The sequence below is a fragment of the Pezoporus flaviventris genome, unplaced genomic scaffold (genome assembly GCF_033815535.1).
Source record: "Pezoporus flaviventris isolate CSIRO_AGI_PZ_B2104156 unplaced genomic scaffold, CSIRO_AGI_Pfla_v1 ptg000141l, whole genome shotgun sequence".
NCBI lineage: Eukaryota > Metazoa > Chordata > Aves > Psittaciformes > Psittacidae > Pezoporus > Pezoporus flaviventris.
Genome location: NW_026892689.1, coordinates 795,115 through 812,419, shown reverse-complemented (window position 1 = coordinate 812,419; position 17,305 = coordinate 795,115). Strand labels below are relative to the sequence as shown.

The 17,305-nt window shown below is 39.3% G+C and overlaps 1 protein-coding gene across 2 annotated transcripts in view; it reads right to left on the bottom strand.

Annotated features, from left to right (window-relative positions):
• The window catches only part of ARB2A (ARB2 cotranscriptional regulator A), a 295,189-nt gene that overhangs the window by 253,773 nt on the left and 24,111 nt on the right, over positions 1-17,305 (bottom strand). For both annotated transcript variants that reach the window (XM_061479091.1, XM_061479090.1), the window contains exon 4: positions 17,101-17,201. In XM_061479091.1, coding sequence (XP_061335075.1) covers positions 17,101-17,201 — 101 coding nt within the window. The remainder of the gene's footprint in view (positions 1-17,100; positions 17,202-17,305) is intronic.

Genomic DNA, 17,305 nt, shown 5'->3' with positions numbered 1-17,305 from the left:
AAAACCCACTAAAACCCCCAAAAAACAAACAAAAAAAACCCACAAAGAAGGAAAGTAAAAAACGCCCAAAAGAATAACAAGGGGAACAAATAAAAATGAGGCTTATAAACACGTTTTAATATTCCAATTCAGGAATTAAAATTTAGGATTACTATCTCTAAATTTCATATTAGAGATGGGTTACAAAAGGATACCTAGAAGAAAGAGCAGTAGCAGTTTTCATTATTCCACCTATTAATGCAAAACTGTAGTTTAGGTTGAGAGGTGGTGGTACACAGTTTTGAAAGGTTAAAAATCCATGCCAAACCCAAATGACGTATCAGATTGACATAAAGCATACCAGCTTTTGTAATCACAGACAAAAAAAGTCAGTGATGTGTCAAGCATCTCATTTTGCCACCTTTGATTCCTCAGCAGAAATGACCAGATAAATATTCACAGATGGACTGAAGGCTTAATTTTATGTAAATCCAGAGCAGAACTCAAATTAACACCTTCTTTACATAGCAAGATGTCTTAACCATTTTGTCACCATGCTCCAGAACAGTGGAGTCAGAATAAACTGGATTTACATTAATTTAGCTGAAAAGGGCCATGGCGCCAACCATCAGCTGTATTTGTTTTTTTCTTTTCTTGGCACAAATAGTAGTTGATACTCTCAAGAATACAAATCACAAAAAATGTTTATAATTTCACTATTAAATAACACCTGCACCTCTTTTTACTAGGTTATGCAAACCAAACAGATTGCACCATGGTCATTAACCCACCACATACTAAGCAGCAAACCTAGGACCCTTACTTGCTTTGAGTAACTAACAAATGCCAGCAGTTAACTTCTAAGAGAAATGGCTACCTTTCTCTCTGCTTTTCTAGTCTATGGTTATGATATCTAGCACTCTGAAAGAAACTTTCCTTTAAGGAGAAAAAAACCTGCCGTAAAGGCACTGCCTCTTCTGAGGGTATCAAGTTGAAACTTAAGAGAACACCTTGGACACTTAAGAGAACACTGACAAACCTTTTTCTATTCTTTTTCCTCACTGTTTCTCAAGAATTTTCTTTTTCTATTTCACGTGACTGAGCCCACTTAAACTAGCTTTGTGCTTCACTGGCAGGCAAACTCAAAGAGGGTGCAAGCTACAAAAACCCCAGGTACAGCAAATGCTAGAACTTTCCACCAAGAGGTAAGGGAGATTGCTTCATATGTGACAAGTAAAAACTTGACACTTTCGCTCCTGTATAAAATCTGGGAAACCATTTAATTTAACAATGAAATAAATTACTATACCTTCATTAAGTCAAATTTGGAAAGGTTAATTAATGCATTTTTCCCCGCTTTATTTTTAAAACAATCCTACAAGGAGGAAAGTGTTGGTAACTGATGATTATGAAATAAACTTCATAGCCCATGCTACTTCACTTATATGAGAACAGTATGTAAGAATATTGTTAGTTCCTCATGAATATTTATGTTGACGAACTCCAAAAAGCATAGCAGATCCTTTCTTCCTATGAAATTATGACTGAAAAACTAACATAGCTAATCAAGCAGCATCTACATGTCCAAAGACAGCACATCAGTGTAGCACTTCTCATCAGGCTGTGTGGGCTCAAGGGTCAGTAGAAAAGGAAAACCAGCCAATAATGCAGGTATGTATACCACGGAACATTGTGTCTTAATGACTTTTACCTATAGACTTCATTTGAGAAGGAATCATGTCTTTCTTAGTCCAACCACCAAGATACAGTCCAATTACACATGAAATTGCTTAACATGACAGTGATGAAGTTGGATCACAACAAATCATGATTTTATGCAAATTTCAAATATTACTTTCTACTAAACACATTGTGATAGAAAAGCTTTTCTTTTTTTTTTTAATCAAAAGGGACATTTTGCAAGCTCTAATGGAAGTTTTGCATTAAAACAGTAAAACACTTAGCATGTCCAACTAATTAAGCAGTTATTTCTAAAAAGCCTGTAAAGCTATGAAAAAGCCTGAAACAGAAAACACTGCATAAAAGCCTGTTCAGATGCCCATTTGTAAATGCTATAAGCCAGGACTAGTTCAAGCTCATGTTGGTGTTCGTCAATTTCCCAACAGAAATTTGCATGATGGGATCCTTTGTTATTTTGGAAGGGAGGGGCATGTGGAAGAAGAGCCATGTTTGATTAGACAAGTGGTTTAATACAGCATTTATCTGTAACAAATACATCAAGTAAGAAGTAGTAACAATTCCTACTCAAAAATGATATCAAAATGTTGTCTGAAGAGGAAACTTCTTCATAAGATCCAGTTTCTGTGATTTTTACAGAATCTAACAGAAAAATTGAGTAGGCAATTTTAACATCTAGATATAAATAAAGAAAACAGACATCAATGACAGTGAACAGCATGCTTGCATGCAATTTATACCACAGCTGCTAGCCTGCAGAACTCCTGTGTGGAGTTCTGTTTTCGGTCAGAGTATTACAAAAGAGAAAGACACATGAAAGACATTTTAAATTCATCATTTATCAGATAAAATAAATTTAACATGAATAACAGTCAAGAGAATAAAACGAAAAGGTGAGATTAAGAATCAGATTTTTGCCTGAAAGCAACCTGCTCTATGACAACAGAATTTGGTACAATTATCTCTATGACATGAGAACAGAGAAGCTGCAACTAAGGATGACCTGCCCTCCGTTACATACAAGACTGTATTTATTGCTCTATACAACACATACTGCTGTGATTACATTGACCTAGCAGCTTCACCTCCACTGCTACTGTCAGGCAGTAATCTGGGCACACAGGTCAGGGGTGCTGCCTGCCCCTTTGTTCTGGCCAAGGCCTAATTCAGACAGAAGAGACAGGATCAATGGCTCGATGTCCACATGGAGATCAGTGACGAGTGGTGCCCCTCAGGGGTCAGTACTGGAACCAGAGCTGTTCAGCATCTTTCTTGGTAACATGGACAGTGGGATCGAGCACACTCAGCAACTCTGCCAACAACACCAACGTGTGGGGTACAGTTGACACACTGGAAGGAAGGGATGGGACTGAAAGGGACATGGACAGGCTGGAGAGGCAGAACTGTGTGGACCTTGTGGAGCTAAACAAGAGCAAGGACAAGGTCCTGCCCCCTGGGTTGGGGCAATCCCATGCACAAACACAGGCGGGGAGAGACTGGACTGGGAGCAAACCTGAGAAGGACTTGGGGTGTTTGCTGAGAAGAAGCTCCCCATGACCTGGGTTCAGCATGCGCTTGAGCACAAAACCCACCATGTGCTGGGCTGCATCCGCAGAGCGTGAGCAGCAGGTCGAGGACACCTGCGTCCTGTGTCCAGCTCTGGGGCAACAACACAAGAGGAACATGGAGCTGTTGGAGCGAGTCTGGAGTGGGCCATGGAAATGCTGCGAGGGCTGGAACAGCTCTGCTCTGGAGACAGGCTGAGTGAGCTGGGATGGTCCAGCCTGCAGAAGAGAAGGATCCAGGAAACCTTACAGCAGCTGCCACTGCCTAAAGGGGCTACAGGAAACCTGGAGAGGGGCTTTGGACAAGGGTCTGTAGGGACAGGACAAGGGAGAATGGCTTTAACCTGACAGAGGGGAGACTGAGATGAGCTTAGGCAGAAGTTCTTCCCTGTGAGGGTGCTGAGGCCCTGGCAGAGGTTGCTCAGACAAGCTGTGGCTGCCCCATCCCTGGCAGTGCTCAAGGCCAGGTTGGATAGGGCTTGGAGCAACCTGGTCTAGTGGAAGGTGTCCCTGCCTCTGGCAGGGGGTTGGAACTGGATGAGCTTTAAGGTCCTTCCAATCCAAACCATTCCATGTCAACAAACAGGCTGACAAGAGGCAAATTGTCTTGTTACTATCTACAGTTTGCCTATAATCGACATATAACCAAGACTAAGTCATAAGCCTTTGATGACCTTTTGGCCAGTGCTCACAAGGTGGCTCTGATCTGGCTGAGCTCCTGGGCACACACACACACACAGCAGCAGGTCCTGAAGCACTGATCACCCAGGCCTGGGAAGCTGCTCTTGCAGACTCCTACTCCATCCAGAAGGAAAGTCTGCAGAAGGCAAGCAGCTACTGCAGAGGCAGCATCAGAAGCAACCCACAGTTTAGTGTGAGGCATCCCTGCCCATGGCAGGGGGGTTGCAACTTGATGATCTTAAGGTCCTTTCCAACCCTAACCGATGATTCTATGAAGCAAGGCACAGGCAGACAACCGCCTACAGCTTGCCATGGGAGTCCCATTCTTAATTGATGGCAGATACCAAGCCTTTTCTTAAGTTAATGAAATAGAAGCTTTGGGTTTATTAAACAGCAAATGCTTCCACTGATACTGGAAACAATTACTGCTGCTTCTTTTGATAGTCAGCCAAATAAACTGGTTTTGGCTGGGTTGAGAGGAAATGAATATTGTGGCTTCTCCTACTACTTGCGCTGCTGGCTAATGTGCCTTATTTTCCCAACACAATATTCCTAAAATTACTAGTTGTAATGAAGGATCAAGAACATATGCATTCCTGAATATTGGAAATCAGCTCAAAATGATGTTACTACAATCTAAGTTAGGACACTTCCTCTTACCTAATGTAGTCTGTCAAAAAAAAAAAAAATCATCTTTATGAAAGTACTAAAAATGTGCATCAATCTTCACTTCCCAGTTGTATTCACTTTAAGAGTTACTTAATTTCTGTTCACTTTACTCACTTTACCCATATCCCTACAGATACAGGCTATTTTTATGTAAAAGATTATTAGTAGGTCATTTAATACTCCAGCCAAATGAATTCTGCTTTCTAATGTATCTGACAATATACTTAATTGATTTCTTGTGGAGGTGGAAAGGTGAGCCTGAGAAACTTGCAAACACAAGACAATAGTGAGCTTTTTGCCAAAGATTCCAACCTTCTAAGAGGCAGTGGAAGAAAAAATACTTCTAAATTCTCAGGCAGACTGTGAATTGAAATCAGATTTTTCTTACAAAAAGATCAAAAAGCACCATTTTACAGAATTACTTTGGAATTATCCAACCATACTGTATTTGTATGAAGAAAAAAATTGTTCCAGAAGGAAATATTAACATTTTATTTCTGTTCAGGTTTAGCTTTCTGATGTAGAACTGACCAAACTTGAAGCCATATATTGTAACTCAGTATGTACCTTGATCTGCAATTCTAAGACAATAACCAGTACCACCAGTAAACATTTCCAAGACATCAATACCACTTTATGCTGGATTCAGCTAAGATAATTTCTTCACAGCAGCTTGTATGGACCATGTTTTAGATCTGTGAAGAAAACAGTGGTGCTAACATGTTTTAGCTGGGATGTTTTAGTTACTGCTTCGCAGTACTCACACACAGTCAAGGCTGTTTCTGCTTCTCGCCATGTCCCACCACCAAGCAGGCTGGGACACATCAGGAGTTGGGAGAGGATACAGCCAGGACTGCTGACCTCACCTGACCAAAAGGACAGCCCATGACTATACAGTATCATGCTCAGCATATAAAAAGCTAAGCGAAGGAGGGGAAGAGGGTATGTTCAGAGTTATCCTCCAATACAGTGTTTGCCTTCCCAAGTCAACGTAGTGTGTGATGGAGCCTTGCTTTCTTGGTGGTTAAACACCTCCTCGCAGGTATAAGGACTTCAAACTAATTGTCTTAAAGTCTAGAATGCATAATTAAATGGGATGAGTGTGCCTCCCCTCTGAAGATGAACCAAGTAGGTTTCTTCACTCCTCACAAAGATCTCTCTCATAAGAGACAAAAGACATCACCACTTCCATTAATGGGTTTAGTCGCAAGGTGAATTCCTGTAGCCCTTTGCTGGGTCAGTGTTATGCCCGCATGGATATCTAGAATAAAAAAATATTTCCCTCAGCCATTACTACATCAGTGCACGCCAGCATGGGCTTCACAAGTACAAATGTGTGTGGATCACAACACATATGGTCAATCTTGCCCATACATTTGATAGAGAGACTTGCTTCAGTCCCTCTGCACCTTGATTCAAGTAGCACATGTGATATTTACTGTATTTATACTTTAGTAATGCATGTGGTAGTTATCAGTCATTCAGCTGGCAGAAACCCCCAAAAGGTGCATTGACTATGCTGACTGCTGTAATTCTCCACTCATGACCAAATGTAATGACAAACCACTGTGGCACTAGAAAAGTATTCATGACTTCTGCTGTATCTTGGCCACTTATTTCAATGATATTCTGCCATTTGCAACTTTTACACATGTTGACTTTGAGGGTGGTTGCTTTCACAGAAATAACAACTTTTGTACCCATATGTATAGGAATTTTGCACCTCTTGCATCTCTTTGAGAGTTGGGTATGCCGGATACATTATTTGCCACTGAACAGTTTGACTTCTGTCACAAGCAGAAAGGGCATCCTTCTGCAAAAAAATACCGAATCCCTCCCTCCATGAAAGATCTATGAAGTTTTAAGCTGAAGAAAAACCACAAAGAACTGATCAACTATCAACATTGTGTCCTGACATCTCTGACACTTCATTCTACCTCAACAAAAGCAATTGCTATCCTCGACCTTCATTGTTTCTCTTTTGCTGACAGCTATTTTAGCATTATTCCCCACTTCCACTGCTACCTGCAGTTTCATACAGGTTTTTCACTACTACACAAAACAACATTTGTTTTAAAACTTAGAAGTTAAAAGCCTCGGTAAGTCAGCAGTAACAGAAATGTTCACTGCAAAAATCCATGTGCATTTCCACTGTATCAAGTAAAGCAGGATTAAAAATTTGTTTCAGCAAAAGTAATGAAAAAAGGCAAACACGTTTTTTGAAAGATCTGAGATCAACTGTAACCATCAATCTTGGTACATTCGATGGCACAGAGGAAACTGAGTATCAAACCCCTAATGATCAGGCAGTAAAAATGATTAGTACTAAGTAATTTCATTTAAAGATTTCTTCTGGTTGCCTGTCCTGATTTTTTTTTTTCCTTTGCTTGAACCTTCTGCGTTCCTACAATCTTCATAAACTCTGAGTAATTTCCTTCTTTCATTCACATCATTACCTTCAGATGGCACAACCAACTACAGTAACACTACCTTTGTTCCTGTTGTATCAATATTATATGAAAATATTGCTCCATTTTTCATTTAAGTTTATATTTTTTGCTTTTTTTTTTCCTAACCAACGTCGTGGAATTGAAAGTACATAAAAAAATTCAGTCAGCTGATCGGAGCTAGCCTAGCTAGAGCCACAGCCGGCACGCTTCAGCGACCGTGAGGGTCAACAGAGATTAGGAAAATCAGAGGGGATAGCGCGGTCAGCCTCACCTCCATCCCTGGGAAAGTGATGGAACACCTTATCCTTAGTGCCATCTTAAGGCATATCAAGGATAAGAGGGTTATGAGGGGCAGTCAACGTGGCTTCACCAATCTCTTAGCCTTTTATGAGGAAATAACACGGTGGATGGATGATGGCAGAGTGGTGGATGTGGTCTACCTTGACTTCAGCAAAGCATTTGACACAGTCTCCCACAGCATCCTCACAGCTAAATTGAGGAAGTGCGGTCTGGATGATCAGGTAGTGAGGTGGACTGTGAACTGGCTGAAGGAGAGAAGCCAGAGAGTTGTAGTCTATGGGGCGGAGCCTAGTTGGAGGCCTGTAACTAGTGGAGTGCCTCAAGGGTCAGTACTGGGACCAGTATTATTTAATATATTCATCAACGATTTAGATGAGGGAATTGAGTGTACTATCAGCAAGTTTGCTGATGACACTAAGCTGGGAGGAGTGGCTGACACGCCAGAAGGCTGTGCTGCCATCCAGCGAGACCTGGACAGGCTGGAGACTTGGGCAGGGAGTAACTTGATGAAATATAACAAGGGAAAGTGTAGAGTCCTGCATCTGGGCAGGAACAACCCCAGGTTCCAGTATAGGTTGGGGAACGACCTGTTAGAGAGCAGTGTAGGGGAGAGGGACCTGGGGTCCTAGTGGATGACAGGATGACCATGAGCCAACACTGTGCCCTTGTGGCTAAGAAGGCCAATGGCATCCTGGGGTGTATTAGAAGGGGGGTGGTTAGTAGGTCGAGAGAGGTCCTCCTTCCCCTCTACTCTGCCCTGGTGAGACCACATCTGGAATATTGTGTCCAGTTCTAGGCCCCTCAGTTCAAGAAGGACAGGGACCTGCTGGAGAGAGTCCAGCGCAGGGCAATGAAGATGATTAAGGGAGTGGAACATCTCCCTTATGAGGAAAGACTGAAGGAGCTGGGTCTCTATAGTTTGGAGAAGAGGAGACTGAGGGGTGACCTTATTAGTGTATATAAATATATAAAGGGGGAGTGTCACGAGGATGGAGCTCAGTGGCAAACAATGATAGGACAAGGGGTAATGGGTACAAACTGGAACACAAGAGGTTCCACTTAAACTTGAGAAGAAACTTGTTCTCACTGAGGGTGATGGAACACTGGAACAGGCTGCCCAGGGAGGTTGTGGAGTCTCCTTCCCTGGAGACATTCAAAACTCGCCTGGACACATTCCTGTGTAACATTATCTAGGTGTTCCTGCTCCGGTAGGGGGATTGGACTAGATGATCTTTCGAGGTCCCTTCCAATCTCTAGCATACTGTGAAAATACAGAAAAAGGTTTCTCACTTAGAATTACAGCTTACAGCGGACAAACTCCCCTTTTTCTTACATTCAATACTTCTTTTTCCCCCTCTTACCTAAACATCAGCTTTAAGGACTACTGAACCAAAATTCTTATGAGCATGTGATGAAGGCACATGTCTAATGCATGAATATCAGTCACATCTAAAACCAAGTTTAGGTCGCAGAACTTAACAAAACCACCTCCAAATACATTTTACACATTTATTTGGACTTCTGTGTGCAACTCTCACATGCATTCTGACTGGGATGGATATGTCAGGTTTTACCTTAGAAAAACCCCACTTAGAATATAGCCATATATAGTTGAAACAATGACAGAAGCTGAATTCCTGAAAACATTTTTGCATACTTTTCCCATCCTGCATTATGAAGTGTAAGATCTACAGTGAAGTAAGAGAAAGTTACCATAACATTTATATAATTCACACAGCTGGAAACATGGCAAAAACATATGCACAATTCCCCCCCCACTCAGTTAATTGAGTCAAAAGAGAAAAATTTTGGTTTTCTCAACAAGGATTTTTCTTATTACCAACAACACACTTAGGGTATCACTCAAGAGAAGAATTCAAAGATTTAACAGATATACTGTGAAGAGACAAGAGGTGCAACCAACCAAAAACCACAGGAGGCAAATCTGGAAACCCCGAATGTGAGAAGGAATTGACACTATTTGTGGAGAAGCACGATGCTTCCCTGAATCATTACAGACAGGACAACGCATGAGTTAGGATAAATAACTATGTACTAAGCCTCTTAAAATCCTAGGTAACTAACCTATTGAACTGATATTCCTGAATAGTCATAACTGCATCTCACAGCTTCAGGCTCACTAACTGGGTATTTCTGCTGCAGCACTCAACAGAAGATAACAGATACCAAAATTCAGTTGTGATTGAGTTAATGAATTGAGCAGCTGGAGCATCTTAAAGTAATTTTAGGTCGTTTGCACATAGAGAAATACAACGCTCTATTGACTTATAATTGATTTTTTTTTTCCTTTCAAATTATTCCTATTAAGGACTGACACAGCTGATACAGCTTTATTAAAAAATATCACTATTCTGCTAAATTTCAATAAAAGTATTCCCAGAAAACTGAAAGATATAAGGCTCTCATTGAAAACACAGAAAGTGTTAAATTCCTTATCTTGGGAAAGCTGAAAATCCTGTCAGAGAACTAACTCTTCCGGAGTTCTGCAACGGAGGTGAAATAAATGTATTTTAAAAGAGCTGCTTGATGAAGGCAGCAATCTACATAACTCCAGTTTTCAAAAACTCCTGCAAAAAGAGTAGGAAAATACTTTGCCTTTCATGGAAACTTCTAATATCACTGATGGAAACAAGAACTGAATGTTCACAAGACAGAGGTGAACCAACTCATTTCATCACATATGCTGATTTGTGTTCTGCCTAAGCACTACTTAAATATACGTTTTTGTAGTCACCTCGTTGACAAAAAACATTTTTTTTCTCACCACTCTAACAAAAAATAAGCCAGCTATATCCCATCTTACTTCCTTGCTGAGAACTCTCCGATTCTGGATTTCAATCCAAATTAATCATTCCATCTAAGAGGGAATGATTAATAATGATAATTCAATTTTATTCTGCTGTGCAGTGAATCTTGTTTTGTTGTTTTTTTTTTTTTTTCCTGGAAAGGAAAAAGAAAGGAATGGATGTATTTAGATAAAGGTGGATTAGATGTATTTTTAATTTCAGCTACATGAAAATGGTTGGTACAAAAGTTTATTAAGAACTGAGAGTCTAAACTTTTGCATATACACCCAGGATGGCAAGAATGGTTCTAATTGAACTAAAGCTGCTGAAGGTTTTATTTTTAAAAAGCTCATGATTAACTCATTGAAACACTCCCCCTACTCCAATTTTTGTCTTCTTTTTAACAATTAGTACCATTCTTCGAATTGCAGCAACTTGCAAGTGCTTTATAAACAACCATCTGCCTTATTGTATCTTCTCTGCTTTTCACTGTTTATCAATTTAAAAATGTAAAACACATTTATCAACACATTTATCAACAATGTAACAAATTCCCATCTGGGTTTATGAGATGCTCATCATTTCTTTCAAGAATCATGCTAACAATAATTATGAAAATATCTCTGAACCTTTCGAGTACTGTCATGTTACAGTGATGAACCAACCTACTGCCAATTGCTGCCTACAAACTAGAAGAGTTCACTGAAGCACATCTGACATAATCATTCCAGTAAAAAGTCTTCACAAACAGCAGATTTTGAAAGCAGATTTAGCATATGCAAATGAATATATTGCATGCAACAAAGATTCATATTTAAATTTAAATTTCCTTAGGTACTATTAAGTAGTCTTTGCTCCTTGCTGTCTGTCCATACACGTCACTCACTAGAAAGAAATGGTGAAGATAAACAGATTGCTAAAAGCTGAAATATTTCTAAAATTCTGAAGACAACACACATGTACGATTTAGATTTTTTTTCTGCTGCCCCTACTAGAGTTTGCTTTTTGCTATCAAAAGCATTGGTTCAAAAATGAGTGAAGTAAAAGGACTGGAATGTTATTGAATTGTGTTACTTATGGTTCAGGAACTAGTATGAGAAGAAATCCAATATCCTGCCCCATTTGCAGGTGCCTTACTTAGTTTCCTTAGTCTTTCATGTCATTTTTCCATTTCACATGTACCTATCTCAAATTGAAAATAATCAAATTAGTATTAAAAAAGCCCTGTAGCCATTAAAGCATGGATTCCTAAGGAACTGCATTTATATTCGACATTGGTGTTCAAAATGTGACAGGTGTCATTTAAGCTCTTCCTCCAACTGGTACATTCAAAAGTCTCTACTCCACGTGGATTCTTCTCTGTCTAATAAGAAATGAGATCTTTATTTTAAAGACACTGCCCAATCTCCTCCTCCTCAGTTATTTTTGTTCAAAAAATACAACTCTAAATATTTTTGTGACATTTCCTCCACTGTAAAATTTTCCTAAACCAAAAATCTTCCACAACATTCATTAGTAGATGGGGCATGACTTGCCCATAAATAGCACTACCCAATTGCTATCAAAGGAGACCACCCAAAATGGTATTTAACCACTTCCAAAATAACACTGGGGGAAATATTTAATCTAGAAGTTTTCACTCTACCTTTGAAAGAGGACATAAATTTAAGAAGCATTCATAAGGTTCTCAGCAAGGATTTTTACTACCCCCATTACTTGACTGCAATACAAGACATTGAAAAAATTCAGTTCATACACACTCAGCAGGCACCTGTTAAGTATTTGGCATCTAATTTCTTTGAACAGAACACCCTCTTCAACAGCCCTAGCCAAGTAAGCATCCCATGAAAGCGAATGTCCATGAACCTGCCTATATACCACATCACTACCAATTAATTTACTTTGTCCTCTCAGTAAGATTTTTCCAACCCCTAAATAATTAACAGCAAATACATAAGTCAAGATACATAATTTTACTTAATCTATGGTGTGCAGCACATAGTTTATTACATTAAAGTCTCACTAGCCAGAGAAAAATCTGGAATGCTTAACTGAAAACTGTGCAAAGAAACTGAAACTAAAGTGTAAGGATTTCTACTAATCATCTGCAAATTTTATTTGGAACTTGATCCTGCAGCCCTTATTCACAAGATCAGACCTATTGAGTTTATTCACATGAGCTTCGGCTGCAAGATTGGACCTTAAGTACTATCAGGTGCACGTGCAGCCTATCATCAGATTTTGGGTTATTCATGTAAGAAGCTATCTTTTCAAATGCAGACTACTTAATGCTTCCTTCTTCATTAACTTACATGTCCTCTTCTGCTGCTCTATGCTTTCATTTGTGCTATGTAAATAGCTTCTTTCTCTCAGTCATCCAAACTAATAATGCTCTTTGCAACCAAGGAGGAAATTAGTAGCAGGTGAACGCTTAGTTTTTAAATTATGTCGAGACCAAGCTGTTCTTTAACTTAAACAAGATCTGGAACAAAAAAAATCCCATTTTACTACTTAGCAATCTTAATTATGGGTTGTCATAATTCTAGATATTTATTTCCCCCATCTCCCTTCACTCCCCCCAAAATATTAACCTTGGTGGTTAATCTACTTTCTTATAAGCTGGACCCAACATTGTGCACATACTTTAAGGCAGTTTATTTAGTTGGACAAAACTTGTTTGAGGACATAAAATGAACTCTATCTTATAATAAATGAAACATGTATGGAATTTCCAACTTAGGTGTTCTATTTCTTTGCTTTCTGTACCTATCCTACATAAGTATAAGGTATTTCTTGTGCTATGGTGTGGTAAGCGTAAAAAATAACCACAGCTGTTCTGCTATCTGCTTATATGCTTCTGCAGGTCAGACAGCCTGCAATGACAAGGGATGGCATACACTAGTCCTTGAATAGGACCACTGTAGAGGCATTTATATCACAGTCTACATTATCATCTACATATTTATGAATCTTATTTGACTTAGGTAAAGTCATAAGTAGTCAATCAAGCTGTTAGTATAGGTAAATGATGGCACTCACAAATATAGGTGATGGCACTCACAAAAACAACTTCAAATACCAAATGGCCTCCAAGCAATCACCAAATCATTATTACTCAGTGCTAGAGCTGTAAGAGGCAAAGAGAAGGCCAGACAGTAACTGATGCTAGGGATATTCTGGTTACTGTACAACTGTAGAAGGAGAATGTGAATATTTTTCACATGAAATCTCATTATCAACACAACCCATATGACTGGCAAAATGCAAGGTAAAATCCCAGCAACAGATTTTAGTTGTACTTTCTTTATAATTTCCAGCTAATTTCAAAGTCATGATGAACCAGGGGCTGAAGCTGACTGTTGGCAATTTCAGTAGTGATTAATATCAACTGAAAGTGCAGCGCAAACAATAAACACAGACATCTATTTAAAATGCATGGAGATGTACACAATCTGAGTCTAATCTGAAGTTTAACCTAGAATCCATGTCTCCATAATTCCTAGCCAGAAAAAAAAAAATAAATAAAAATTCAACCTTGTACTGAATGGTACGTCTGCAACGACTGTTGTCACAAAATTGTTCTCAATCGTACTTCAAACTTGCCACATGGATTAATCAGCAGTTAGAAGCAGCTGCAACACCATGTTCTGTGCACTGCTGTCGCCATTTTAATTTTTTAAAAGCAAATGGAGAGGCTCTCCACAAAATTCAATGCCGTAAAAGCAATGACTGAACCAGAATCACAAAATTATGAACAGTTCACTAAATTGTCTATTAGGAGCACGTATCAAGAGGCTGCAGAACAAATTGTGTGCCTGAAATAACAGATCGATGAATGAAGAATAAAGAGATATAAGAAGTGGAGACGTTGACAAACCATTGTAATTTGTGAAGAATCAATCTCCATACAGCCAGAATAATGGCAGAACATCACAGATAGTGCATTCATGACTTTTAACAGCAAAAAATTACTGAGCAGAAATTTATTAATGATCTGAAAAAGAGAGAACAATTCTGTGACATTAGGCCAGGAAGTACATCCACTGCTTAAAATCAGTAAAAACCAATAAAAGGAGCCCAAAATATATACATACAATAAAGGGGAAAAAAAAAAGCCGCCTTCAGCAGGATGGGTATATCTTTTAAACATTAGAAAACCAGCACAAAATGACTGAACAACAGAAACACTGAGCACCTAAATCACTTTTGTCTGATGACCCAAGTCTAGCTACCTCATTATCTCACTGTATGTCCAACTACATAAATGTTCAGCCACAAATAAATATTAGGGAACTCCTAAAGCCAAAGGATGATGTTTCAGAGCAAAGGCTGAAGGCCAGATTTTACTATATTGCCTTACGAATTCTATGAGCTGCTGCTTCTTAAGCTACCACATTTGCTAAACATGTTACACTGGACTACAAAATGGCAAATCAGAGGGTAATATACTGCTTCCGTACTTTTCAACATCTACATCAGTGATCCACCAATCTATGGCACAAAAGAAGGTTCTATGTATGTGAACAAATGCCAAGGGTCTTGCTGGCCAACATCCCCTGCATTCTCACATAAATATATAAGCACTCCCAGCACCAAAAACAATGGAGCATTTATAAATTTGTGGCATATTGGAGGAATTGTGTAGTATAAAGTATCTAGCAGACAACAGAGTAAAACACGTCAGTTTCTTTTTTCTGCAAAAATACAAACCAAATAAACAACTTAGAACAATTCACTCTGTCAGATTCCTGACCTCAAACTTTTCTGCCTTTTACATACCAATATAAACAGTGTGCATTTTTAAAGATCACTTAAACCTGAACATGGAGAATCGCTATAATTAAGGCAAAATGCACAAGAAAGAGTACAGATGTAAGGCACCCACTCCATGAACACACCCACCTCCTTGTTAACCAAAAATCACAGAAAGTCATTCATATCATTATAAGTTGAAGCTGTGGCACTAGCTATTCGGATGTTCAGAATAAGGAATTTGATGATGTTGCCAAACATGTACAAGGAGGTGCGGTAACACAAGAATCTACATGAAGATATACTATTCTTTGTAGTTCTGCCTCATCCAATTCGTTTATCTGGAAAATGGGGATATTTGAATAGTACATGCACATACAAGGGTCTGCATACACAGACCCTGGAATAAGTGCTAATCTGTTTTCTGTTGAGAAAAGCTTGTATCAAGTAACTTAGACAATGCAAAGATAGGGCAATAGCACATTTTTTTGAAAAAATACAGTTGAGATGAAAGTATGTGAGAAGCACCATTGCTTCCTCCCTGCCACAGTTCTTGCAGGAATGAGAAGGAAGAGATAAAAATGAAAGTTCTTCACTCTCTGGTAAAAAAGATCTGGCAGGACAAAGCAGCGCTGAACAGCCTGGTAGCTCCAGCATAGCAGAGAGCCCTGCATGAAACAGAAGGGCTGAGCGAGGACACAGCACCAGAGCACTGCTCAGCAGAGGTTAAGGACTGACGGCGTACTATTTGTGTTGATCCAGATGGGCAGAGACATCTACTGTGCACTCCCTTCTGGACCCTGCATGTTCTGTGCCTGCAGAAGCTCCCACAGCCTATCTTGCTACTGAAGAAGTAATTAGATACTTCTTCAGCTTAACAAAGGCATTCTTGGCAGCATGAGAAACTATATGAAATCATTTTGTGATAAATTTACTATGTACTTATTTATCCATTCAAGAAAAACTCAACCAAGATGCTTTACACTGTTTACTTTGCAATAGTGTAGGACTGGCTGTCATTTCAGGCCCTGTAGTTTTCTTTTTACTTTTCAGTACACAATTAGATTGGCTGGGAGTCACAAGAAGCTGGGAGGGGCACAGCCGTGACAGCTGACCCCAAATGACTCAATGCGTATTCCATGCCATATAGTGTCATGCGCAGCAATAAAAGCTGGGGAAAGAAGGATGAAAGGGAGATATATGCAGATATCTTCCAAACTGGACTGGCTGAAGCAAGTCCAGAGGAGTCCACAGAGATGCTGAGAGGACTGGAGCAGCTCTGCTCTGGAGACAGGCTGAGAAAGCTGGGCTGGTTCAGCCTGGAGAAGAGAAGGCTCTGGGAGAACCTAGAGCAGCTTCCAGTGCCTAAAGGGGCTACAAGAAATCTGGAAAGAATTCTTTCTAATAGAAAGACTATTTTGTGCACAGAATTGTGCATCTCCTTTCTCCAAAAGCCATTCTAACTTCAGCAGCATTACTACCTAGAGAATGTTCTTTCTGTGGGGTAGGGGAGGTTGTGACAGTGCAAGGAACAGCACTGCTCTGCATTCATCACACACTGCTCTGCATTCACTGAGATCAGCTGCCCTTCTCCTCAAGTCAATGTTCTCACTCCTGAAGTATTACAGAAAACATGGCACTGAAATGAAAGTCATTTTAACATAGAAACTAAGATCCATTGCTTTTATAGCTACTACATCCACAGCATCCCTACAAAAAGCCTAAGAAGTACCAGTTGCATCCAAAATGTAATACACCAACAAATATTTAATAAATTATTCCTCAGATCTCTAGTTAATTAACCTAGGTGGTCCTGGTATCACCCGGTTACACGAGAAAACTATTCAATGCATCTATCTTCAGCTATAAGGTAAAATGCCAGTTTTGTATCCAGTGCTTCACTGTGAGAACAAAATACTGCATTGTATAATATTCTCCAATTTGCGTACTCTAGATGACATTCTATTTTGAACATACATTAAAGTCAAATTGTAGTCTAAATCATATCTTAAGCTATACAGCAAATAATGGAAATTACTGTTAGAGCATTTAAATCCTGAAATACCTTTTGTTAAATGACTGCAGCCTTGCTAAATCTTTATTGACATACATGAAAGTATCACTTCTACAGAGAAATGCTACAAAACCCACAGAACTCCAATATATATTTGCATGCATACACACACACTATTTATATACCTCTCCAAGAGCTTCATAGCGCTTTTGGTTCCATCTATGTAAATCTTCTCGATAATTAAAGACAAATGGCTCCCCAGTTTTTATGTGTCTTAACTGCCCTTCTGGAAAAGAAACAAAATCATTACATTTCAGTAACTTCTTCATTAGAAGTAAGACACATTTAAAAGAAGTCTACATATAAAAATTGGGCTATTATGAATTCATT